The sequence below is a fragment of the Polistes dominula genome, unplaced genomic scaffold, assembly GCF_049000335.1.
Source record: "Polistes dominula isolate Pdom_NZ unplaced genomic scaffold, Pdom_raw_medaka contig_73, whole genome shotgun sequence".
Classification (NCBI taxonomy): Eukaryota; Metazoa; Arthropoda; class Insecta; order Hymenoptera; family Vespidae; genus Polistes; species Polistes dominula.
Genome location: NW_028300951.1, coordinates 1,354,954 through 1,381,102, shown reverse-complemented (window position 1 = coordinate 1,381,102; position 26,149 = coordinate 1,354,954). Strand labels below are relative to the sequence as shown.

The 26,149-nt window shown below is 31.0% G+C and overlaps 4 protein-coding genes across 11 annotated transcripts in view; 2 read left to right on the top strand and 2 right to left on the bottom strand.

Annotated features, from left to right (window-relative positions):
- Positions 1-9,335, bottom strand: part of Dad (Daughters against dpp) — a 66,762-nt gene extending 57,427 nt beyond the window's left edge. The window contains exon 1 of one of the 2 annotated variants that reach the window (XM_089172256.1): positions 9,200-9,335. The gene's annotated coding sequence lies outside the window, so the exon portion shown is untranslated. Of the gene's footprint in view, positions 1-9,161 lie in introns of both variants that reach the window. The other variant, XM_015327957.2, reaches the window with a different exon arrangement.
- On the top strand, positions 7,765-13,877 carry LOC107070089 (xylulose kinase). Of its 4 annotated transcripts, none has more exons than XM_015327959.2 (12): positions 7,766-8,440; positions 10,025-10,107; positions 10,210-10,363; positions 10,709-10,888; positions 10,970-11,071; positions 11,407-11,538; positions 11,666-11,819; positions 11,926-12,070; positions 12,152-12,441; positions 12,512-12,609; positions 12,676-12,816; positions 12,944-13,877. In XM_015327959.2, exons 1-12 carry the CDS (start codon positions 8,435-8,437, stop codon positions 13,025-13,027), a joined length of 1,569 nt encoding a protein of 522 aa, XP_015183445.1. In that variant the 5' UTR covers positions 7,766-8,434; the 3' UTR covers positions 13,028-13,877. The 4 variants fall into 4 exon arrangements, with proteins under 4 accessions (XP_015183446.1, XP_015183445.1, XP_015183444.1 ...); XM_015327958.2 differs by having other exon boundaries at positions 7,766-8,923; XM_015327961.2 differs by having other exon boundaries at positions 8,314-8,372.
- Positions 11,271-17,934, bottom strand: Sf3a1 (splicing factor 3A subunit 1). 4 transcript variants are annotated; one of them, XR_016176498.1, is made up of 14 exons: positions 17,779-17,934; positions 17,557-17,700; positions 17,089-17,419; positions 16,843-17,002; positions 16,484-16,765; positions 16,287-16,397; positions 16,048-16,216; positions 15,276-15,959; positions 15,133-15,194; positions 14,946-15,053; positions 14,699-14,872; positions 14,507-14,624; positions 11,676-11,833; positions 11,271-11,569 (listed from the first exon to the last, which is right to left on the bottom strand). XR_016176498.1 is itself a non-coding variant. In XM_015327953.2 (13 exons), exons 2-12 carry the CDS (start codon positions 17,666-17,668, stop codon positions 14,523-14,525), a joined length of 2,295 nt encoding a protein of 764 aa, XP_015183439.1. In that variant the 5' UTR covers positions 17,669-17,700; positions 17,779-17,934; the 3' UTR covers positions 11,604-11,833; positions 14,507-14,522. The 4 variants fall into 4 exon arrangements, 3 of the variants coding, with proteins under 3 accessions (XP_015183439.1, XP_015183441.1, XP_015183440.1); XM_015327953.2 differs by lacking the exon at positions 11,271-11,569 and having other exon boundaries at positions 11,604-11,833; XM_015327955.2 differs by lacking the exons at positions 11,271-11,569; positions 11,676-11,833 and adding an exon at positions 12,682-12,828.
- A 279-nt stretch (positions 17,935-18,213) lies between these two features.
- Mtl (Rac family small GTPase Mtl) lies at positions 18,214-20,422 on the top strand. Its single transcript, XM_015327952.2, has 4 exons — positions 18,214-18,493; positions 19,100-19,225; positions 19,727-20,063; positions 20,184-20,422. The coding sequence occupies exons 2-4, from the start codon at positions 19,110-19,112 to the stop codon at positions 20,316-20,318; spliced, it is 588 nt and encodes a 195-aa protein (XP_015183438.1). The 5' UTR covers positions 18,214-18,493; positions 19,100-19,109; the 3' UTR covers positions 20,319-20,422.
- The last annotated feature ends 5,727 nt before the right edge of the window (positions 20,423-26,149 follow it).

Below are 26,149 nucleotides of genomic sequence, written 5' to 3'. Positions count from 1 at the left end.
AGAGAGAGAGAGAGAGAGACGAGATATGACGCAAAAATAAAAATAGGAAGAAAGAGATTAATCTTTCATATGATCTTAGTAATATTTCTCGAATCGAATACCATCGAGTAATCGTTCTTGATCATTATTAGCATCTCTGGCGTCAGTCTTTACGCGATTTCGCATTACCGATTATTCAAAGTGACGCGACGGATTGTAAAGTATTTCTCAAGTAGACTTCAGACTCGGCTTGCGTGACTCGATCATCGAAAACTTGAAAATTTCGATCGAGAATGACGCGAGAGTTATCAATAATAATTCGATTGGAATGAACGAAGTAGAAAGAAAGAATTATGATAATTGCATCGTTGAGATAACTTGTCTAAGAATAAGTAAAGATTAAATTCTAATGATGTAATGAAGACGGATATATCTAACGTTATTTCATTTTCCACTTCCGGTATTAAAGTTCTTTTTATATTTATCGCCAAACGAGCTTCCAACGGAAGCCTCGAGAAATGGTTTTTGATCGTGCAGCTGCGTTGCGAGACGGCCCTGCATATAATCGACAACAACAACGACGATGACGACGAAGAAGAAGACGAGGACAACGACGACGACGACGATGGGTACGAAGTGGAGACGACGACAAGGAGGAGGAGGAGGAAGAGGAGGAGGAAAAGGAAAGGTGGGAGAAGTATGATGGGACAGGTGCGGCTCGTAACTTCCTGGATGATATCGGCCGATCCGGACGCACGGCCGGCGCTAAGGCTGACGCTTACGTTAACGCTGGCGCCACTTGGATTCCCGCCGTAGGCGCCTGTCCGACCAAACCTCCTTCCTCTGCCTCTCCCTTGCCCCTTCCCCATCATCATGTATATACCACCATCACCCTCTTTCTCCCTTTCTCCCCCTACCCCCTAGCTTTCGCAACGTACAACATACCGCGCACATTGGCCCGCTGTAATTCTTCGAACGAACTCAGTGCCACCTTACGACCAAACCAATTTGTGAATTAATCCTCATCCCTTTCCCGCCATCTTACGATAATTATTGTGATCGGTGTATAGGTCGGTAAGATTGACTCTAAAATTTGGGTACCCATTAATCAATGTTTCAACAAACTCATCATGTAATACTTAAATGGAAACTAACGAGCAAATAAAACGCATGCATAATGAAAGAAAACTACATCTTGGAATCTTCAAACTCGTCTTTTAACCCCTTACCTGTTGCGACGTACGAGCGATACGATTGGTGTTTATTCCGCGCAAGCGCTCTTCGCGAATTTTCGAACGTCTGGCGTTTGCTCAAGGGGGAATATATTTGTTCCTTTTGCACAGCCGAGAATTCTAGATGAAATTGAATGATAATTAAATGAAATAAAAGCCCTAGGAATCTATCATTTTATTCGACTTATAATAAACGATAATAAACATCGATTTCTTTATTATTTATTTATTTATTTATTTTTTGAGTAAAGAGATACGTACATAATATACTTGTTGTATATTATTTCCTTTATAAAAAGAAAAAACAATCTAATCGCGAATATAACTTATCGATAGGAATAAAAATATGATGATGTTCACGAAAAGAATGAAGACGACGTCTCAGGCCACCGACCGTCTCGGTCGTCGAGCGTCGACTGATCGTGAGCCGGACGATCGCACAATATTTAGTTGGTGGCGCGTGCAGAGGACACGACTGGAGTCCGACCCTTCTCCCTCTGATTCACCACCACCACCACCATCACCACCACTAGCACTAGTAACCACCACCCACTATCAACTAACAGAGAAGGACTAGCATCCCTGGCGTCGGTACCACCCCTTTCTTCTTCAATCCCTATCTTCTTTCATCCTTTCTTTCTTTCATATGGGGTGCAAGCTGATGTCTCGCCGACGACACCGATCTCGACGCCATTCTCGTCGTCCACCTACGTATCTTTCTCCACACATACACAATTATAATATATTCTTTCAAATGATGTCATTCATATACATTCGAATCCACTTTATTATTGTTGTATGGCGTGTAACAACGTCCACACGTGTGTAGACGAAAAAGAAAAAACTTACGCGTAAGGGATGATCCTTTCAAATCTCCCGCCATTTCTTCCCTCTCCCACCCAACGTTTCTTTTTTCCTTCTCTTTCCTATAATACATTTATAAGTGACTATGGTCAATTAATTTGACAACTTAATAAGAAAAGAAAAAAAAAAGAGTAAAAGATCGAGAAATAAGGCATATATAAAAGGAGAAAAAAAACAATATGGGTGGTAAAATGGGGAAAAAAGATACAAAGAATCGGTGTCGACGTATCGATACTTTCGTAATGAGAGAAACGTAGCCAGTCGGTCGCGAGCAAAGAGGTAGTAGTAGTTGGGGGAGGGCAAGGGGGCAGGGGGTGGATGGTGATGATCCAGGTCCGTTCTCCATCTCGTTGTTTATCAGGCTCCCCTTCGCATAACAAGCATCAAAACACTTGGCGCCCCACGCTGGAGCCGACGTAGTCGTCCACCCCCCAGTCAACCTCCGAACACCACCCCTTCTTCTTCTCCTCCACCCTTTATGCTCCCTCGTTTCTCTACTTTCCGCGGATATACGCGACGGGATATAGGCGTTCCACCCTCGTCTCCTATCTGGCATGGGTTAAAACGCGGATGCAGGATGGTAGTAGTGGTAGGGAGCAGGACGTCTCCATACCCGGCGCCCGATGTCTGCCTGGTCCGGACCAACCAAAAAAAAAAAAAAAAGAAAAAAAAGACTAAAAAAAGAAGGAAAGAAAGGAAGAACGAAAGCAAGAAAGAAAAAAGAAAAGGACTCTTATTGTGTCCCCCGCATCTACGACAACTCTTCTCGATCTTCGTAATCGCTGAGATTACCGAAGATCTTCCCCTTGCATTCTGTATGTTGACTCTCACGCGACACACTCGCGATTTTTGCAATCTCCTAATGTTTCTATTTTTAATTTGTCTTTTATTTATGTTTATTACAGAGTAAGAATGACGGTAAGAAACAAGGGAATGAATAGATGATAAGATAGAGATTACAGGTGTTAAATAAATAGTTACAATAATATTGCTGACTCGGTACAAACGGTATTTAGTTTTCTAATCACTATCTGAGAAGATAGATTAGATCTACTGACTGAGAGAAACCTAATTAAAAAGTAGATAGATATTAACTGTGAAATGTTTCGTAACATTTTGTTTGGTTTCTTTCAAAGACAACAGTAACAACGATGACAACGACGACGACGACGATCTATCCTAGGTGGTACGAATTAAGAGTACCTTTATAGGTAAAAGAAAATATCAGAGTCTAGGCTAAGTCTGGCCGGTGATTTCAGTGATTTCGAAGGATATACAGGATAGAGAAAAGAAGAGGTGGAATGGGATTCCTGGAAGGGTTGCCAGTCAGAAAAGAGAGAGTGGGTAGGGCGCCCTCCAGCTTGGCGACTCACCCCCGATACTACGATGCCAACGTGGAAGGAGTTATTCTTGCATTGGCCGCGTCGAGGAACGACGACGACGACGACGATGTTGTCGCCGTCTCCGTCGGCTTTACCCATCGTTGTCTTTGTCATCGTAGGAACGTGGTGGTCGTCGTCGTCGTCGTCGTCGTCGTCAACGGTGTCGGCCGACGAGGCGTCACTACGTTTGGCGACGCCACGCTTGGCGTCGACTCTCAGCGCCGGCCGGTCGCTGGAATCGGCGCCTCTCCGTCTCTCTTTCTCTCTTTCTCTCTTCCCTCCCCCCCCCCCTCTCTCTCTATATATCTCTATCTCTGTCTTTCTCTCATACATTTCGGCCCAGAGAGAAAGAGAAAGAAAGAGACCATTCGTCGTTTCACCATCGTCGACATCGGCGACGACGAGGCTCTGCCGGCTGTCGCCATCCGCTTGTTCTCTTCCACGGGATCACCCTTCTTCTTCTTCTTATTCTTCTTCTTCTTCTTGTTCGTTGTTGCCCTCGTCATCTGCATCGTCCTCTTCTTGTACCCTACTACTACTCAACCGTACCTCAACTCCTACTACTATCAGTTCGTCTTCATCGCGCGCAAAGGATAATGAAACTTTCCATTCTCCTTAGATAGATCCCCTCAAACCCCCAGCACCCATAGCTTTTATTTCCTAGAAATTCATCCATTGGTCGTCCATCCATCCATCCATCCATCCATCCATCTACCGATCGTGTATGTTCGATGCATCCATCTCTAATAAAACACTGTTACCCTCTTTTTATTCTGTGCGCATAACACATCATCTCTTCCCGTTCCAACGACGATCAAACCCGATGCAAATCCGATATCGCAAAAGGAGAGGAAGAGGAAAATACGCGTTTATTCTAGACGACTAAAGGAAAGAAGAAGAACGATCCTCGCAAGAGAAAGAGTGAGAGAGAGAGAGAGAGAGAAGAAATCGTTCGATCGGCCGTAAAAACCAAGCTCGGTTCCAAAGGACCGGAACGAAAAACACGATAAAAGACTTGCCATGGCGCGCGAACGCCGACGCCACACGATGATACGGTCATCCTTATTCTACCACCTCCTCTCTTTCTCTCTCTCTCTCTCTCTCTCTCTCTTTTGGAATACGATACGATCTTAGTTTTACGATCCTACCCCTTTCGATAAGATCGTTCTCCTTTCGACGTTCGTCTCCTGGACGCCTCCACTCGTTTACTCCTCAATTAATCGGATTTCGATCTGCGGCTATGGGATGTCGGAAATCGTCGCGCCTTTTTACAAAAAAAAAAAAAAAAAAGAAACAATCAAAAAGGAAGGAAGGAAGGAAAAGAAGAGAAGAAGAAGAAGAAGAAGAGAAGAGGAAGAGGAGAAGGAGGAGCCTTGCCAAACGGCTTCAAGCTGCGCCAGGAGGGAAAGTTTCGCTCGATTGGACACGCCGATCGGTCCTCATCCTCTTCCTCTTCTTCATCCTCATCTTCTTCATCTTCTTCCACATCTTCTTCGAAGAAAAGGGAACCAGCCGTTCTCGACGCCACTCTGGCGCTCCCTCCCTTCCCTTCCCTTCCCTTCCCTTCCCTTCTCTTTTCTTTTATTTCTCTTTCTACCCTTGCAGCCCCTTTTACAACAGTGTGTGCACCGTTGGCGTCCCTAAGACCAAACCATTATCTGTATACCACGATTATAGGGCAACGGGACCGACAAACAGGCGTGGGCCAGACCCCCTGGCACCCTCACGATAAACCCTATCCTTCTCTTCCCCTTCCTCTTCCCCTTGCCCTTCCTTCCTTCCTTCCTTTCTCCCTTTATTCTCCTACTCTATGTTTCTCTCTGCCTTTCATTGGACCCCAGCCGCATACCGCGTCAACCACTACACAAACAAACTGCTGCTCCTGCTGCTGCTACTTTTGCTGCTGCTGCTGCTGCTGCTGTTGCTAACATCGACTAACATCAACCAACAACCATCATCCTTCTATCTTACTCTAATATTTCATTCCTTGTATTCCCAACCAACCCTGTTTCAACATTGTTTAGAATTATGTAAATTAAGGGGTCAAACTAAATTAGACTAACCCTTTTTTATTTCTACATCGTTGGATAGTATTGAAAGAAATGTTGAAATTGAACCCACTGTACTCGACAGGTTACTCACAGATCTTATAAAATAATTCGAACGATAATCATTTTTTTTTATTTAGTTTGTTTTGTTTGAACAATAGCAAGCTTTATGAATGCTTTCAACAACGTCTGAGTGAAAAACAACAATCTTAAATACGTCGTTTATATGCATTGTAAATGCATATGAGTGTTCAACGATAGTTTGAACTCGACTGTCTCGTGGCAATAAGAATATTATTTTCAAAGTTAAGGAAACTGATAAGAATATTGAATACGATGAACAAGGAATCAGTTTAAATGAACGTGAATTCAATTTAAATATATAATATATGAACTACAAAAATTGTTTATATATTTAAAATAATCAAATTTTGTTAACACGTTCCATGCCAACTTGACTTGTCATTCATTTAATTTTGCTTTAACAAAATTAACCATTACATGTATTAATATAATATTAATTAATATTTGTTTATTTAATATTATTAATTTTTTTTAATAAAATAAATGAATATAAATAAATATATATATTATATATTTATTTAATATAATATATATATAATTATTAATATAAATAATGAAGTATAATATTTAATATATTAAATATAATAAATATTTAAAAATAATTAAATATATAATTAAATAATAAAATAATATAAATATATAAAGTATAATTATATTATAATTAATAATATTAATTAATTATCGTGTAAATATAATAATTAAACAAACTCACGTGCTGCATTTTGTATAATGCATCAATATTTGAATAGAAAAATATTCTTTTACAGAATTACATTTATTATAAACATATAACATTAAATAAATATGCCTAATTGTAAGTGTATCCCCATCGGTGATACACATGGCACGGAACGTGTTATATTAAATCAGTAAAATTTGTAATTCGAGAAAAAAGAAAACTAAAAGAACAAAAAAGAAACCAATTAAGATTCGCATAAATGCAATGCATAAAAATAAGACGCAAAAAAATAGATCGTACTTTATTAGACTGATTAGTTGGATTAGGTGATGAACAAACTACCATAAGTGTAAATACACGTGGTGCATATGCAAGTAAGTACATACATACGTACTTAAGTAGTTACGTGACTATAATAATGATCTCACCTACACAATTGGATATCACGAGACTAGGAATTCGAGCTTTTACTTTGACTAGTAGTTTTCATGAAATCTAATTGAATGATAAAATATATAATTAAAAAGGATTGCAAGGTTGGTCATGAAGAAAATAAAATCTGGTAAAAAAAAAACATCAAAACCAATGTATTACTGTGATGATGTGAATGCATGTTGGAAATTGTTTTGTAATATCACACACAAAAAAAAACAATAATACAAAACTTAATGTTTTACAAATATCCTTCATTGAAATATAAAAATGTTAAACGTTAAATTGTGTATGATCATTTTTAAGATAACAACTGTAAAAAAAAACAAAACATTCTACAAATATGTTGAATATCGTCTCAAGTTGTTGGTTCGATCAAGTTCTCGAGTGCAAAATAAAAAAAAAAAAAAGGGTTAATATTTGTCATAGGATATATGATCTCCAAGTGTTCAAGAATTCGATATTTGTTATCAATAAAAAAGAAAAAAAAATCTACCTTACCGACTTGATTTTACGACAAATATAATAATAATCGAATTTGCATAAGAGTTTAAATATTTTCTTTGAAATGTCCCTGAGAGAATTGAAAGACCATTGACTTCGTGCCGTTTACTTTACGAAATAATCGAATGTACGATCGAGAAAAAGAAGAAATTTAAGTGCGGATTAACGTGGAATCAAGGACGGCCACGGAATGAATTTGAATGAAAATACTATTTAGACTTTCTACGCAGGTATTTTCGTACATATGTATATATGTACACATATATACATATATACATATATATACATGAAAAGAAACGGCACAGCCAAAGACAAGGTCTCCATTTTTAACAAAAAAAAAGTAATCATTTTTTAAATTGTTCTACACACGAAATAATAATAATTAAATAAATTATTATTTAATTAATATAAACAATTAAAAAAACGAATATAATTACGACGATCTAACGGATGTTAATAAAAATAACGATCAAATAAAACAAAAACAATTTTCTTTCAATCAATCGTTTAATCAATAAATTATTTAAACAATAAATATTTATAAAAAAAAAACAACAACAACAACAAAAATTTATCGATAACAGGATAATTCTCGATAGGTAACCAAAGTAAATATAATAAAAATGTAATATCAGGTGAGTCGAAATAAAATAGAATCATGTACCGTCGATAAGGAAGAACTCGATAAAATTTCAAACTACCGATAGAAACCTAACCTCTAATTTTTTTTTTTATCCTCATCTTACCTCACGTCTCCTGTAAGGTATCACGATACCTTTAGGGGGTGAGAGGTGGGGGGGGGGGGTTGAAGAAACATCGACGAAAGAGAAAGATAAATGGACATGCCGAAAGTGCAAGTAGAGTAACTCGATAATAAAAAAAAAAAACGTTTGTAAATCGTTCGAACGATAAAATATACAGCTTACGTAATGTGGAACGATCATTATTAATAATAACAACGATAAGATTAGTCCGAGGGTCTTTCACCGGGGTCACGCGTCATGCGTCGTCGTGGTCAACGTTATTGTTGCTACTGTTACTACTGCTGCTGCTATTATTGCTGTTATTGTTGTTGTTGTTGTTATTGTTAAAAGAGATAAAGAAAGATAGGATAAATAGCGCGTAACAACGATGCCACGTTGTAAATAAGAGGTTGGAAACGGAAAACGTAAGCGAACCGAAGTTAGTTTCGCGAACGGTTAAAGCCAATGCGGTTATAGGAGAAGACGTATGTGTGTAAGTGTGTATGTTGTGTGTGTGTGTGTGTTACGAGTTGAATCAACGCCTCCTACGACTTTCTATACTTCCCTCTCTTCTAATTTTTTTCTTCTTTTTTTTTTTTTTTTTTATCTTTATTTATTTCCATCTTCTGTCTCTTTCTTATTCATACATCAACGTACTCTCCTTCCGTGTTTTCTATCTCTTTCTATCTTTCTTTATTTCTCCCTCTCATTCCCACCATCTCGAACTCCACGAGAGAACAACTAGAGGTAGTCAAGGTGTGACGTTATTGTTACCTACAACTCGACAGTTGACAGCACACATAGAGAGAAAGACAGAGAGACAGTAAAACGAGCTGCTGCTAAGTGTAACAATACACATTTCTTCTTGTTTTTGTTTTTTGTTTTTTTTTTTTTAACAACGAAGAAAATTAATCCATAAATTATGGGAGCATCCTCGAACGCGACGTACTTAGGTCTCGATCTCAGCACGCAGCAGGTAACGATATTGTCCTATCATATCAACAATTTGTCATTTCAAAAAGAAAAACAACTAAAACAAAAGATTTTGATAAAGATATAGAATGTATTATGTATAACGGATACGCGATTAAAGAAAAAAAAAGAAAAATAAATTCGTCTCGTCTCATCTTGTGCAATTGCGTACACATTGTATACACAAATAATATTATAAACATAATATATATGTATATATGATGTATAATACAGTTATTTACTTTGAAGAAGAAGAAGATGAAGAGGAATTGTCGCTTACGCGCAGTTCTTCTTATCTCGGCAGTAAAGTTGAGAGTGGTCGGGCCATGCGTTTCTAAACCCTTTCACCTCTTCTCTCTTCTTCAACGATGACGACCACCACCATCATCACCCTTTCCTCTTCCTTCTCATCCTCCACCACCACCACCACCACCTCCTCCTCTTGTTGCTGCTGCTCTCGTGATCTCTTTCGCTACCAACTCCAATCGGGATTCCTTGAACGATTACAAGCGTGACTATTGACATCGCGTATTTATCTTTTCTTTTTTTATTATTATTATTATTATTATTATGTCGTTAAATTAAACGCGCAACCGTTATTAAATTGAATTATTTAATCAATAATTTATGATCTTAGTTAAAATATATATGTATGCTCTCGTAGAAATAAATAACACAGTTCCGAAACTTTGTTTAACGTACATACCTCTCGCGACTATCTCCTACGTTCACTCGAATCTTCGAGAATCGTCAATGCGCATGCGCAACAATTTCGATTCGAGACGCGCGCTTTTTATTCAAATTATAAAAATGATATGCGTACATACTTGCGCGCATTCGCTCGCGAAGATGACGACCCTTTGACACCGATTCCAATATTGCCAGCTAAACCGTAACAAGCTTTGACGTATGCAATTTTTCCCGGGTCGTTTTTAATCTAATGTCATGGATAAATCCTTATCTAAATATAAATAAAGAGAAATTAAAATGGGGCCGGGGGAGGACAGGGTGGATGGGTGGGGATAGAAATAATATCAAATTAAAAAAGAAATATTATTTCAATAATTAAATAAATCAAGTTTCGTTGCTTGCCATTTGTTGACAGTTGAAGGCTGTTGTGGTCGATGACGATCTTGGTATTCTACATGAAACCAGTGTTCAATTCGATAATGATCTACCAGAATTTAGGTATAATTATTATAATGAAATATTCACAATACCCAAGTATATAAATAAAATATTATCTTTGTAATATTTAATATATGTTTGTTTTTTTTTCTCTTTCTTTAGAACGTACGGAGGTGTCGTGCAAAAAAAATATGAGTCCCACGTAGTAGTGGCACCAACTTTAATGTGGGTCAAAGCTTTAGATATGATCTTAGATAAATTAAGAGTTTGCGGAGTTGATTTTAGTAAAGTTGCTGCTATTTCCGGATGTGCTCAAGTAAACAAAAACAAAAAAAAATGAAAACATTAATATTATTAACACTTTAATGGCCGCTCAACACAAAATGTGTGTGATAGTCGGAACATTGGCCGTTATTTTATTTATAACTTTATATATAAAATTAATTTTATTGTTAAATTGTTGTTTTTTGTTTTATGTTAATTTATTCGTGAATGATAATAAAGTTTTTTTTTTCAATGAATTCTTGTAAAATATTACCGGGCCCCTGACGACGTTTGACGACTGCGTACACGTGCGGCCATTAAAGTATTAATTAGTAATGTCCCTTACTTTTTTTTCATTGATTTACACAACAATATAATTAATAATATTATTTAACAGCAACACGGTACAGTTTATTGGGGTAAAGGTAGTCAAAATCTTTTGCAAAATTTAGAACCAAGTAAATTTTTACACGAACAATTTGCAACGTCCTTTTCGATAACACAGTCACCTGTTTGGATGGATTCCAGTACAACTAATGAATGTCGTATTTTGGAAACGATCGCTGGTGATCCTAAAGTATGTTTAATCCTTGTATAATAATCTACGTAAAATAATCATTCAAATTTGATAATAAACATTTGTTCAATTTATATACAGAAATTAGCAGAAATAACAGGGTCCCGAGCATATGAAAGATTTTCAGGACCACAAATAGCAAAGATTTCACGAACAAGGCCGGAAGCTTACAGTAATACCGAGGTATACCTAATAAACAAATTCTACGGCTTCTTTGAAAAAAAAAAAAAAAAAAAAAAAATACAAATATAAATAAAATAAAATAATAAAAATAAAAATAGAAAACAGCGTATAATCGAGGTATTAAAAAAATATTGAATAAATATTTAGTGTGATCTACCTAAATCCCGTTTGCATTTCAACATTTTTACGTACATTCGCATTATCTTGTTTTTTTTTTTTTAAATCATTTAAATCGTGTCTTTAACAAATTCTTATAAATATTTACCTAATTTTCTTATTTTTTTCTCTCTCTAAAGAAATCACTAACGATCGATCAAATTATTTTTTCTTCGTAGAGAATTTCATTGATCAGTAGTTTTCTTGCATCACTTTTCTTGGGTGATTTTGCACCGATCGATTGGTCAGATGGTTCTGGAATGAATCTTCTAAATATTCGTACGAAAGATTGGGACGATGATTTACTAGAGGTACAAATTTCAAATATAATATTTTGAAGAACTGAAAATTAAATGAAATTTGTGTCAATATAATCTTCTGTGTTTTTTTTTTTTTTTTTTTTTTTCTTTCTGTATGATCATTTTATTTTGTTAATAGATTTGCGCACCGGATTTAAGAAAAAAATTGGGCAAACCGATTTCTTCCTACAATAATATCGGTCCGATATCACCTTACTTTGTTGAAAGATTTGGCTTCAATGAGACTTGCAGGATAATTGCATTTACGGGAGATAATCCAGGTTCTTTGGTAGGTACGTGTTAACACCTGTGAAGATTTCAAATGGATTTGTTAATTTGTAATAATTGAAATAACAATTTGATTAATAATATAATATTATTTAAAAATGTACAAACAAGGAATGAGATTAAAAAAAGGGGACATCGCATGCAGTTTAGGAACAAGCGATACTTTATTTTTATGGTTGAACGAGCCCAAAACTGTTATTGATGGTCATATTCTTTGCAATCCTATTGAAGATGACGCATATATGGCATTACTTTGGTAATAATTGAAATAATATAATATTAATATAAATATACTAGAACATTATTAATTAATATTAGAATTAATATATTTGTTTAGTTTTAAAAATGGATCATTGACTAGAGAAAGGATACGTGATAGTGCTGCGGAAGGTTCATGGCAAATATTTAACGAATTATTAGAAAGTACGCCGCGAGGAAATTTTGGAAATTTTGCTCTATATTTTGACGCACAAGAAATTTTACCATCTGTAATAGGTGATTACAGATTTAATAAAGCGAATGATGAAATTAATCGATACAGTTCGAAAGAAGTCGAAGTTCGAGCATTAATCGAAGGCCAATTTGTCGCTAAAAGAGCTTACGCTGAAGATTTTGGTTTTGTTATTGGTTGGTATTGAGTTATTTTTAATCAAACAATTTTTTTGATTGTTACTAATTGTTATTTATCCTACATTAGGTCCCAATACACGAATAATAGCGACAGGTGGTGCATCTGCTAATAAAACTATACTACAAGTACTTGCTGATGTCTTTAATTCACCTGTTTATATTTCGGTAATTAATATTATTATTATTTTTGTTATATATTTATTATTATTATGTATATATATATATTTATAGGAAGTAACAAATTCAGCAATGATGGGTGCAGCGTATCAAGCAAAACACGGTTTGCTAAGAAACGAATGTAACTTTGAAGAAATAACAGCATGTTTACCAGAACCAAAACTTGTCTGTCGACCGTACGACGATGCCGAATCTGTAAGTTCAAATCTTAACAACAACAACAACAAAAAGATAATTATTAAATTAAATGTTCATATATAAATAAATATAAATTACTGACTATGCTTCGAATGATAAAATAATTGAATTTTATATATTGTAGATATATCGACCGATGACGCAACGTTATCGAAAGTTAGTTGAAAGAATAATGAAAAAAAATCTATCTCAACAGTCAGATAAGTGATGATGAATTATTACAGGAAATGATTAATTATATGCATCAATGGCATATAGAAATCCATTTAGCTAATTAACTTTTAACCAATTCCATTATTTTATATCGTGAAATGCATATCATTGTGTTTCTTATATACAGGATATTTCAAAGTATACGAGTATAATTATAAAAATGTTTTCAATATTTTAAAATGGGGGAAAAAAAAAAAATACAAAAATTCATACAATAGTCTGCTGAATATAACTATGTTTCCTAATCATAGACACGTATTTTTTTTTTATTATTATTATACGAATTGTTACATAATTTTCATCGAAATTATTCGAAATAGCCACTTCTTTGGTATCTTCAAATTTTGATACACCCTGTGTATACGCTCACACAATGATAAATAAAAGTACCTAATACATATGCATTTTTAAACGCATTTAAATATAATTCTACATATTATTTTGAATTAATAGAAAAATTCTAATTATTATAACTTTTATAGATATATTTATAATAGATAAGGAAAAGTTTTTAGTAAAATGTAATTTTGATAGAAGATTCATTTCTAATAGAATCTCTGATTAAGCAACTACAAATACGTCACGTATGATTTACATGCATTTACGATACTTACACATGCATATGCTCTATGCATGCATGCAACGCAAGTTTTCTTAACTTTTTATTTTCTCTCTCTCTCTCTCTCTCTCGAAAAAAACAAAAAATAAATAGAAATAAAATCATAAACAACTTATATATACATTGCACAAATATAGAACTGATCTCTTAATACTTTGCTCGATTTTTCAATATCTTTTTACTATTGCACTTAATTTTATCTTTTTTATCTCTCTCTCTCTCTCTCTCTTAACTTTTTTAATCCTTTCGTTACGACATGTTTTAACGAAAGTATCGTTCAATATAAATTCACTCATACGTACGTATCGTTACATGATATATTCTCATATACGGACCTTTACATAGACAACCCGTATATGAGTCACTGATAACGAAAGGGTTAAATATCAGTGCCTTAGTGCTTAAAAGTACAAGAATAATTAAAAGTGCAATTTGTTGTAAAAGCTAATCTTTTAATATATATAAAATATCTATTGATTCCTAATATATTAATTGTATAATATATAATAATATAATAATATATACACATATAAATCTAATATAATGCCAAATTGAATATGTTGATTAACTTATTATTGTTAATTTATTAAAATGCATATTAATGTATTAATTATAATAAAATATAAATCTTTCTCTATATATATAAATCATGTTCTTTTTATTATTTTTAATTAATCAATAATTTTTCTTTATTATTTGCAATTATTTGTTAATTATTAACGACATATTGTTAGATACAATCGTTAAAGAATATATTATTCGAAATAGAAAATATAACGTTTATAGTCATTTTGATAAAAAAAATAAAATATATCACACATTAAATGAAAATTTTGAAAAGTATTAGAAACTTACTTATAAAATTGATCATTTATTTTTTTCTGCCACCTCTTTCCTTGGGAAGAAGATTGATGACATTTCCAGATGATAAATTATAATAAGCAAGTGTGTTACCATCTTTAAAGAACATTCCCTAAAGAAAATTCATTTATTAATATACAATTAATGATAATATTAATTATTATTATTTATAAATCATTTTCTTACCTCGTATTGCAACTTTTGTTTGCCTGGTGGCATACCAGTTTGTTCATGAATCAAAGCTTTCATAGTTACGACAGTATCGGTCAGTTGCAAAGTGATACTCAATGTTTGTCCATTTAATTTCCATTCAGCTTTCTCTGTCATCATGGGTACAGCAATATTCAATTGAACCGGACCCTAATACAAACAAAATAAAATAAAATAAAATAATAATCCAATATAATCCTACCTAACCTTATCGTAATCTTACCTTATTTCTAGCAAGGAATGCTTGTTCAGGAATCAATGTATCTTCAGAACGCAATTTCTTAGCTTGAGGTTCTTCCTCCATAGGTTCTGCAGTATGTTTGATACCGATCTTCAAAAAATAATAATATTAAATTAAAACCAATGTTGAAATATTTTTCTAGATGATTATCAAATTAAAAAATACTTACAGCTGATGCCATTGGTGGTTGCATAGGTGGTGGTGTTGGCATAAATGGTGACATAGTAGGTGCTGAAATTAAAATCATATAAAATAATATTCTTACACGTTATATAACATAATAATTAATAAATAAATAATAAAAACTCATACTCATAAGGGGTGGTGGTCTTATTGGTGGCATAGGAGCCATCATCATCATCGGTGGCTGAGGCATCATTGGTTGTGGAATTGCCATTGTAGGCATACTCATAGCTGGTGGTGGTGGTGGTTGGGCTGGAACTGGTATTGGTTTCGGTGCTGGTGGTTTAGGAGGTGCTTTGAGAGTAGCTTGAGGCTTAGATGCAACAGCAGCCATATGAGAAAGTTCAGCTGCACGATTGGCAGGCTTTGGACCAATCTTTTCTTTCTCTTCATCAGGAAGAAGTCCTTTGACTTTGTGTATTTGATGAATTTGTTCTTCTAAAGTAATATTTGCTCGAGCTGCTCTAGTCGCTGCTTCAACACTAGACGTATGACCATCCCATGTAACTTTATCATCTTTCTTCTTATCCTCTTCGCCGATCTTTTTACCAATCGCTGTTTCTTCATCACCAACACCGAAGATATCAGTACGCCTTTCAGCGAGTTGCTTAAGACTGGCCTCAATTGCAGTACCCGGAGCAAACACCGTTTGCTGCGCCAACTTATCTAAATGTTTATCCCGTTGTTCTACCCACCGTGGATCCAATAAACCTATTCTCATATGCTCTTGAACTTTACTAGCAGGTATACGTTCTCCCGTAATCGGAGAAATCAAATATTCATCAGGTGCAACTGGACGAGCAGCTTTAACAGCTAAAACGTATAAAATATTATAATAAATTAATAATATCTCTTATATCATACAAACAAAATGTGTTCATAACATTTGCTTTTCACTTACCATGTTGTTTTGGATCATATCCTTTCTTAACAACAACATTACCAGGTGTCGGTGGTAATGGCGGAGGTTGCATACTTGCATCTCGTATCTTAGATTCTTTAGATTTGTGAGAATCACCTGGAGGAGACACGTCGTCGTCGTCACTTGAATCCTCCTCCATATCTTGTACCTTGAAACAATCATATAATATTAATATTTTGTGTGTAATAATAATAATACCAATTTTCTCATTTATTTACTTGATTATTATCCTTCGCACGATCTTTTTCACCATCGGTACGATTTTGCATTTCTTCTTCTCCATCGCTGTCAATTTGCATCTCAACATCTTCCCCTTCTTCTATACGCTCCTATTAAAAACACATTTATTACAAATGAGTATTTCTATAAAAATAACAAGAATGTATTAAATATTTGTTATAGTTATCTATTTTACCTGCATAAGAACCCTAGCTCCGACTTCGTCAGGAGTTGTTGGTGCTGGAAAATTACCCACTTCAAATTGTTGATAATCAACAGTTTCAACGACAACAAAATCATGCCAATCAATTTGAGCATAAGCAACTCTCTCCCGTTCTAATTCTTCCTCCTCTTTACGTCTTTGAGCTTCTTGATATTTCAACCATTCAGCACGATACTTAACTTGTTCCAAAATCTTATCCATGTTATAAACTTCATCTTTCAGTCGTGGTAATAAATCCTTAGGTGGGATCAATACCTATTAACATTAAAACTTATTAATAATAATCAGAATATATAAATAAACATAGAAAATGTTTAATCAAATATAAATACTTTAGTATATTGTTCAAGAAGTTTTGTAAAATATTGAAACAATGAATGTTGAGGACGTAAGAAATCAAATTGAAAGTTACGTTGTTCTCTGTTCATTAAATTGGTTAAAAATTGACGTCCATTACGTGCTACAAATTGTGCTGTCAATTTGACAATATCCCTAAAATGAAATAAAGAAAATGATTAACATAAAAATTAATAAACATTCGATTAAGATACATTTAAATATAATCAATTGATACGTACAAATCTAATGCAGAAATAGAAGGAGGATCAGCGATAAATTCAAATTCTGCAGGTGGATCTTTAGGTACGAAAGGTTGTTCGACTTGCTTTAAAATCTCTTGTTGCTTTTGATGTGCAGTAAGATTTACAGTTTTACCAGTACCAGTACCAGCAGATGGTTCTTGTGCTTTACCTTCTTTAAATTCTTTAACTTTATGCTGATAGTATGCATGATAGGGATCACCAAAATTTAAGAAATTAAATTTCGGATTTCCCAATTCATTTTGTCTAATTCTCGATTCAAATTCTGGTCCATTTCTAGCAACGAAGCTAGCAGTTTTGTCAACGATATCTAAACAAGTGTATAAGGAAAAAGTATATGCATAGATAATCTAACCTATTAAATCAAATGATTTGTAGATTGTACAACACATTAATAACATTACCTTAAATAATAATAATTGCATATTTTATAAAATAAAAGGATACTCCTAACCTCTGGAGGAGGATAAATAATTCCAACGATAGGTTGTGACGATGGTGCATTATCTTCGCTTTCAGTTGTTGGAGGTTGCGGAACCACAATTTCTTGAGAAGGCATTTTACACAATCAATTTATTTTCTATAAATCATCTAATGAAACATATAAATCAATGTAATTAAAATAATTCACTCAAATATCAAAACGTCAAATAATTGATATAAACTTACATGGATGCATTTGCAACAACACTATGCTCTTACGGAAAAGACAAATATAACCTAAAAAGAAAGCCGGATTTTTATTTCTCTATAGTTGACCAACCTGTTTTATCATAGACTACATTGCATCGAGTAATCGAAACGAATGCTTATAACGAGTATCGATATATAACTTTTTTTGTTTTTTAAAAAGAATACCATAAAATAAACAAATGATGATAAATATTTTATAATAAATAAAAACACAACAATATCGAAATATATTACGAGATAATTATTTATTATCGTTAATTGTTAATTAATAATATTTATAAAGAATTATTTTTAGACTTATTTCTTATTGAGGTTGTATTCGAAATAATGACGAGTATTTTGATTGGAACGATAGATAAATCGCGTGATAGATGTCTCTGCCGAATCGTTTCTGAACAATGAGTTTTTCGGTGTAGAGGGGAAAGGAAAAAGTGATTGTCGAACATCTGTCACCAAGCAGAGGACTACGTCTGACTACATCTATGAGCTCGAAAAACCGCAACACCATCATGGCATCTGCTTTTGTGATTTTTTAAAGAGTGCCAATCATATACACATATAGACATACATATATATATATATAGATACATATATATACATATATATATATATTCTCAAACTGGTGTTAAATAAGTTTTTAAAGTTTCTAACAAAGAATTCATTTATTCTGTTTTTTTTTTTACGTATTTTGGTAAGTGATATTAGAAATGTATCATTCAATATTCCATTCGACGTAACTCCATGTAAAAACTTTAAATGTAACACTGTAATACATTTAGGACAAGCCCTTCGCATTTTATGTTGAATGGTTATAATATCAAATAATCATTTATTTAATTATTATTATATATAATCAAAGCAACACGCGTGTTAATTAATGTTACAATTAAAAATCTAATTAATTGTATCACATTCATACGATCAATTAATTAATTTGAAAAATATTATCTTATAATTAATTATTATTTGCATTTTATTGACTAACCATCAAAGAGATTACTTGTTTCTATCATTCTAAACAATAATAATAATAATAATAATTTTTTTTTACAAATATTGGTTATGTATAGATGGAATTAATGTTATCTTTAGTTTACATATATTGATTTTCTTGTTTTTTTCTTTTTTTTTCTTTTTATTGTACAAACATATTATCTCTCTCAAAGTATTTGTTATATCTTTTTATTATTACATGATAGAAATTGTTTTACAGATCAATTTTATCTTTATTGTATTACTTTTAAATTATTATATACATAAATACTAAATTATTGATATATTGTGTTTATCGTTTTAGAATTGAAAACATGAGCTCTGGTAGACCCATCAAATGTGTTGTAGTAGGAGATGGAACAGTTGGAAAAACGTGTATGTTAATATCATACACTACAGACAGTTTTCCTGGAGAATACGTACCAACTGTGTAAGTGGAACACATTCTATAATATTACTGTTTAATATATCTAAATAAGTATATTAATATAATTAAGAATGATATTAAGTTTCACTTTCACTTTCTTTCTTTCTTTCTTTCTTTCTTTCTTTCATTCATTTAGAAATCATCTTTCTATTTTTTCTCTACATATCTCTTCTTTAGAACGATGAACTGGTATGGCTAATAATAGTAATGCAGTGGTAATAAGAGCACCCTACTACTACTACTAATACTACTACTGTATACAGGAAGCCATTTATCTGATATTGTCCTTTCGCAAAACATCTTGTCAGGATATATAAAAATATCTTTCTTTCAATGTTCTATATTATTCACCAATACAAAATATCACTTTTATACAGTCCCATTATATTCATTAATAATCTACAATATCATTTGTTACTTATTATTTAGATTTGATTGAAATATTAATTAAAGATTTAATTTTGTCAATGAAATAATCATTAATTTGATGTTAATTATGTTTAGATTTGATAACTATTCAGCACCCATGGTCGTTGATGGAATACCAGTAAGCTTAGGACTTTGGGATACAGCAGGTCAAGAAGACTATGATAGACTTCGACCACTCTCTTATCCACAGACCGATGTCTTTCTTATATGTTTTTCTGTAACGAGTCCTTCATCATTTGAAAATGTTACTAGTAAATGGTATCCAGAAATAAAACACCACTGCCCAGATGCACCAATGATACTTGTTGGAACTAAAATAGATTTAAGAGATGATCGTGAAACTTTAACTGCCTTAGCTGAACAAGGACTAAGTGCTATCAAAAGAGAACAGGGACAAAAATTGGCTAATAAGGTTTTTATTTAATCTCTTGCAATGCATTTGATTTTTGATTAAGATATATATATATATATTTATCAATCATATAGATATTGATTAGCAAAAAAATGATAATGTACATTTTACGAATTACAGATTCGTGCTGTCAAATATATGGAATGTTCCGCTTTAACACAACGTGGATTAAAACAAGTATTCGATGAAGCAGTACGTGCAGTTTTAAGACCTGAACCACAAAAACGCCGACAGAGAAGATGCATTATGTTATAAATTATATGAAGAAAATGGAATCTCACTGATCTAGGTAAACACACACTTATATGAAATGACAGACTGAAATTAGTTTGATCAAAAAAGAAATGAAAAAAAGAAAAGGAAGGATACGTTAGTAGAGATGTATTAAAAAGAAGAAAAAAGATAGCAGCGTATACTATTTAATCAATTTTTCTGGCAGCTGCAGAGTTCACCGTGTTACAAATAAAGTACAATTTACAACTTCCTGGTCCTAATGTAAGTTGTAACATTTAAAAACATACAAACAAACAAACAAACAAGACTTGAAAGTTTAAACAACGAGAGAAAGTATAAATATTATAATCATTTTACAAGGTTGTTTACTTATTAAATCCATAGAACAAACAATTTTCTTACTATCTTTAACGTGAAGAGAAGACAATTTTTTAAATTTATATACGATATTATATTTATATCGGTGAACTAGTCGATACGACGATAAATAGAGGAGGAAAAAAAAAAAGAAAACGAAAAAAAAAACAAACAAACAAACAAATCACGAGAAAGAACGATTTAAACAACAGATAGCTTTTTCAATTTAATTTTGCACAGTAGTGTTTTTTTATTGATTAGAAAATATACTCAATTAAATTATTATGATATTGCGTGAATGTGTTGTGTCTGTCGAAGGTAAAAAAGAAAGATATTAAAAGAAAAAAAAAAAAAGAAAAAAAAGAATAATAACTAAAGCTTTACTCTTATCATAGCTGCCAGAGTTTCGATTTTTATATTTACGATGATGATGATAATGATGATGATGATGATGGTAGAGAAGAAAGAAAGGAAATATTCATTTTAGGAGATATACATGTTAGTTACTATAGCAATCAATATACTACTAACAAATTTTACAAGTTGAACAAAAATTTAGTATCACAATATATAGTTTTAAATAAATAAACAACAGTGCCATAGCATCGAACAAAAAAAAAAAAAAAACAAATCAAAAACAAAACCAACAACAAATTTTTTTACATCAATTAAATAAAATTGTGTATGCAATAAAATTATTAAATGTGATTTTTGAAAATCTTGTCGAGAAATTTCTAACGTAAATAATGAAAAAAAAAAAAAAAAAAAATTAAAAAAAAAAAAACAAAACAAGACAAAAGACTAACGATAAGTTCGACATTAAATCGATGAAAATTTTGTAGATATTAATATTTTGAACAAACACAAATTTTACTATTATTCTTTCGTGGTAATATTTCATTGTTTACAATTTTAAAAACATTTTATCAAGATACGAAATAGTAAGAGAAACAGAACTGTAGCGTATTTTGTGTATATTGATATTTATTGTATTTTGATTATTTAAAAAATTAAGGATATATATATATATATATATATTAATATTATTTTATTGCAAACATATATCAAATATCATACTTTGTAATTCCATTGTTGCATGTAATAGATACAGTATTGTACAGATTGTGTGCGTGTGTATATTTTACATGAATACAATCTGACGCTATAGACATTATTAACATTATTGAGAGCCTATGAATTATTTTTCATATAAATAAGCTTACTTATTTTGCAAAAAAAAAAAAAATAAAATAAAATAAAGAAAAATAAAATAATAATAATAATAATAATCAAAATAAATACGGAATAATAAGAAAATAATGTGAAATATTGATGAATAAGGATATATATATGATGCTATGCACAGTTACAAGAGAAAGAGAATAGCACAATGTATTTTAAATATAAAACCATAACATTCTTTCGTTTTTTTTTTTTTTTTTTTTTACATACTTAATAGATTTAAAACTATTGCACTCGCACTAAAATGAATGAAAAAAAAAAAAAAACGAAAAAAAAAACCATATAAAGAATGATGGTGCAAAAGAGTCGGCGTTTGCTACTATAAAGTTCACTGTGTTTACAGTTTTAAAACAATTTTGAAACCAAAAAAAAGACTTTTTTGATTGATTGATTGATTGATTGATTTGTATTTCAACTAGAAATTTGAACAATGGTATAACAATTACCATTTAAATATTAAAAATATAAACAAACAAACAAACAAAAAAACACACTCTCTGTATACAGAGATTTTCAAATGTAACGTAGTGTGATGATGATGATGATGATGATGATGATGATGATGATGATGATATGACAGATATATTCCTCTCCAATTGTGAACATGCTATTTTTTATATTCCAAAAAGAGAATTTAGAATAGAAAAAAAATGATAGGACTTATGAGTGCCATATGCTTTTTAATCTTTAAACGATCAATCAACAACCGAATATGCCATATTTTGTTCATGTTAATATATATATATATATATAATCGGTGTGAACTTTTTGGAAGAAATTATAATATAAAAGACGAGTCCACGAGTAAAGAATTTTTTATTATAGGTGAAAATATTCTAACAAAAACAGTAATGCTTGCTAGGTGTACATACTGTAGCATAGACGCAGCAAATTTTCAATTTCAATCAGACATATGATAATCTTTCTTCTTCTTCTTCTTTTTTCTATACAATTTTTGGTAAAATAACAAAAGAAAAAAAAATTTCTATTAATATTCGTATAATAATTAAACAATACAAAGTTTCATTAAGATTGAAAATATGTCTGAGGTGTTGTTTGCAGTCAATTTTGTATGCTATTTGTATCAAAACCTTCATTATTTTTTTTTTTTTTTTTTAATTGAACACACCTTAGAATATCAATGATTTTGATAAATTTAATAATTGTATATGAAATTTCTGGATATAAAACTTCAAATTAATCGAAGTTTAAAAAAAAAAAAAACTATACAATATGATATTTTAGTAGCTGTTAGAGGATATATCTTCCAGACGTGTAAGACATGATTTTTAATTAATAATTAGACGCAAATGGAAATTGATCTTGTTATAACAAAAAAAAAAAAAAAAAAAAAAACAAACAAACAACAATTTCATTTGCGCCAGACACTGCACAGTTTTAAATTACAATGAATAATATTTCATTAATTTTTGACATTTTAAGCCAAGGAATTTATTATACGTATGTACTATAATCGTACATATGTATTATCGCATAACGCGCACTAAGTTTAGAAAATAAAACATATAACGCGTTTATGTATTATATTACTATGTTATAGTATATATATATATATATATATATATATATGTATATCAATTTGCATTTATTGTAAGTAGTGCAATTATTTTATACAGCTTTTCAAAATAATTTTTATTTGCTTATATAGATTTATATTAATTAAAAGAAATCTGTTATATCTTGATATATCAATGTAATAATGCATATACATATATATATATATATATATATATATATATACAGTTTTGATTATAATTAATTAATTAAAAATTCTAAAATGTATACTTCAAATTTTTCAAACGAACAAAGAAAAGATTGACTAATTTTGATCGAACTTTTATAATATCGATTTTGCGAATGATTAATAATATTTAAATAATATACAAAATAATGTTTTTATTCTCGATATGCGATATGACTTTTTGAAGGCAGCTGTTTTTTTGTTTTTTTTTTTTTTTAATTCAAAATATAATTATATAGAATGATATATATATATATGTATTTATCAATGATAGTACTTTGAGTACAAATACATCGATAACATAAATTACACTACTTACAGCTCATGCAGCTTAAGAAACAAAACAATACTATGATCGCATTTACCTTCTCTCGTTTGGATGATATCGCTAAAAATGCTATAAACCAAAGCTCTACGTATTAACAGTTTATTGTAATTCTTACAGTTTTTTACTACTATTATTATTATTATTACTATTACTATTATTATTATTACTATTATTATAATTATTAATATTATTATTATTATAATTTTGCACATAAGACTATAAACGAATGTATGAAGTGTAAAAAATATTCTAGTCATATCATGAATTAATTATCTTCTGACTTATTTGTGCGAAAAGGAAAGAAAGAAAAAAAAAACAAGAAAACATTGTAATATGAATTAATATTAATTGCGTTACTGTTGAAATCACCTCGCAGTAAAAATGATTTTTCAATTTAAATAAAAATATTAAAATAAAATATAATAAACATCACATCAAACAAAAAGTATATAATAATAAGGCAAGCAAAGAAACGTATGCGAGATTATAGCTTGAAATATTGTCAATTTACATTGTAACGATTCAAAAAAAAAAACCAAAAAAACCAAAAAAAAGAAAAGAATGATAAAAAGGAAAGAAAGAAAGAAAGAAAATGAAATGAAAAAAAGAAAGAAAGAAAAAGAGAAAAAAAAACAACAACAAGAAATGAAAATATACATACTAGAATACGCTTTGTTATGAATAATTTATAAAATTTAACATCTCTATCTATTTTCTTAAAGTTTCTGTAAAATTACTACTACACAATTAAACTAATTAAATAAGGCAGTATAAGAGCACATTATTAAATCTTATGCTATGTGAAAAGAATGTTTATAACTTATGATTATTAATCGAAAATATAAAGCGTATTTTTCCTCTTTAATGAATCAATAATAATAATAATAATAATACATTTGATTTTATTTTAAAACAATGAGTGACATTTTAATTAAATACTTTTTTACGTGCTTGTTAAATACTCAATTTGCAACTCTTCTGCTGCCGGTATAAAAAAAAACAAAACAATAAGAACAAAACAGTAACAAAAACAACAAAATATACAGTAAATTTAATGTGGCCTAAAGTTCATTTTAATTATCATATTTTTTTTTTTTTACACGAAAGTACATTCTCTCGATAATTATCACACACATACAGACAGACAGATAGACAGCTGAATCGCATAATGGCATGTTCTATATGGAAGCATTTATTTTTTATTTATATGTATTTTAAACAAAAACCTTTTTGAATAAACTATACATTATACATTATTATTATAATTATATATAAATATTTTATCTACCTCGTTTTACAACTCTATTTAATAATTATGATATATCTGTACTGGCATTTATTTCAAGATTTATTATTAAACAATAAATATTAAATAAATTATTTAAAACGCATGCTATAATAATAATAATAATTATTATTATTATTATAACTATTTGAATGATTGAACTATTAACTATTGAATTATCGAATTTGAATTCAAACATTTCAAATTTCCCGCTTTACGTTCTTCCTTACCATTAGTTGCATACTTCAGACTACCAGCGCCATTTGTTTTCTTTCATTCAAATTTTGTTATTTTCAAAGGAAAAATCTATCTGTCATTCTCCGTTCGATAAATTTATTTATTAATGTGTAAATAAAGTTATATTAAAAATTGATAATTACTATTAAAAAGAAATTTGTTGAAATTGAAGTAATTATTACAATAATATCGACATAAGACATCTTTTATGATATAAGATATTATTTCTTAGATATATAGGTAAATTATAAATTATAAATTATTTATATATTATATTATATTCATATTATATTAACCCTTTGCACTTTTGCCCTTTTTTTCTTAGCAAACCAGCAACTCGGGTTAATTTTTTTTACAAATAAAATACTTTATATACGAAGTAACAGGCCGCCATTCAATCATTGCATGTAAACGACATATTTAAGATTAAAGATTGCCAATTGTTTTATACATTGAATTTATTGTTTAAAATATTCATTAAATGGTATTACCAAAATAAAATCTAAATAAATATTGTTATTATTCAAATTATGCTGTTAAACCGAATAGTGATCGATTGTATCATCTCAAGAGAGTACAAAGGGTTAAAGTATATAACAAAAATAATAAGCGTAATTTAGTATGTTAATAATTGTTTAATT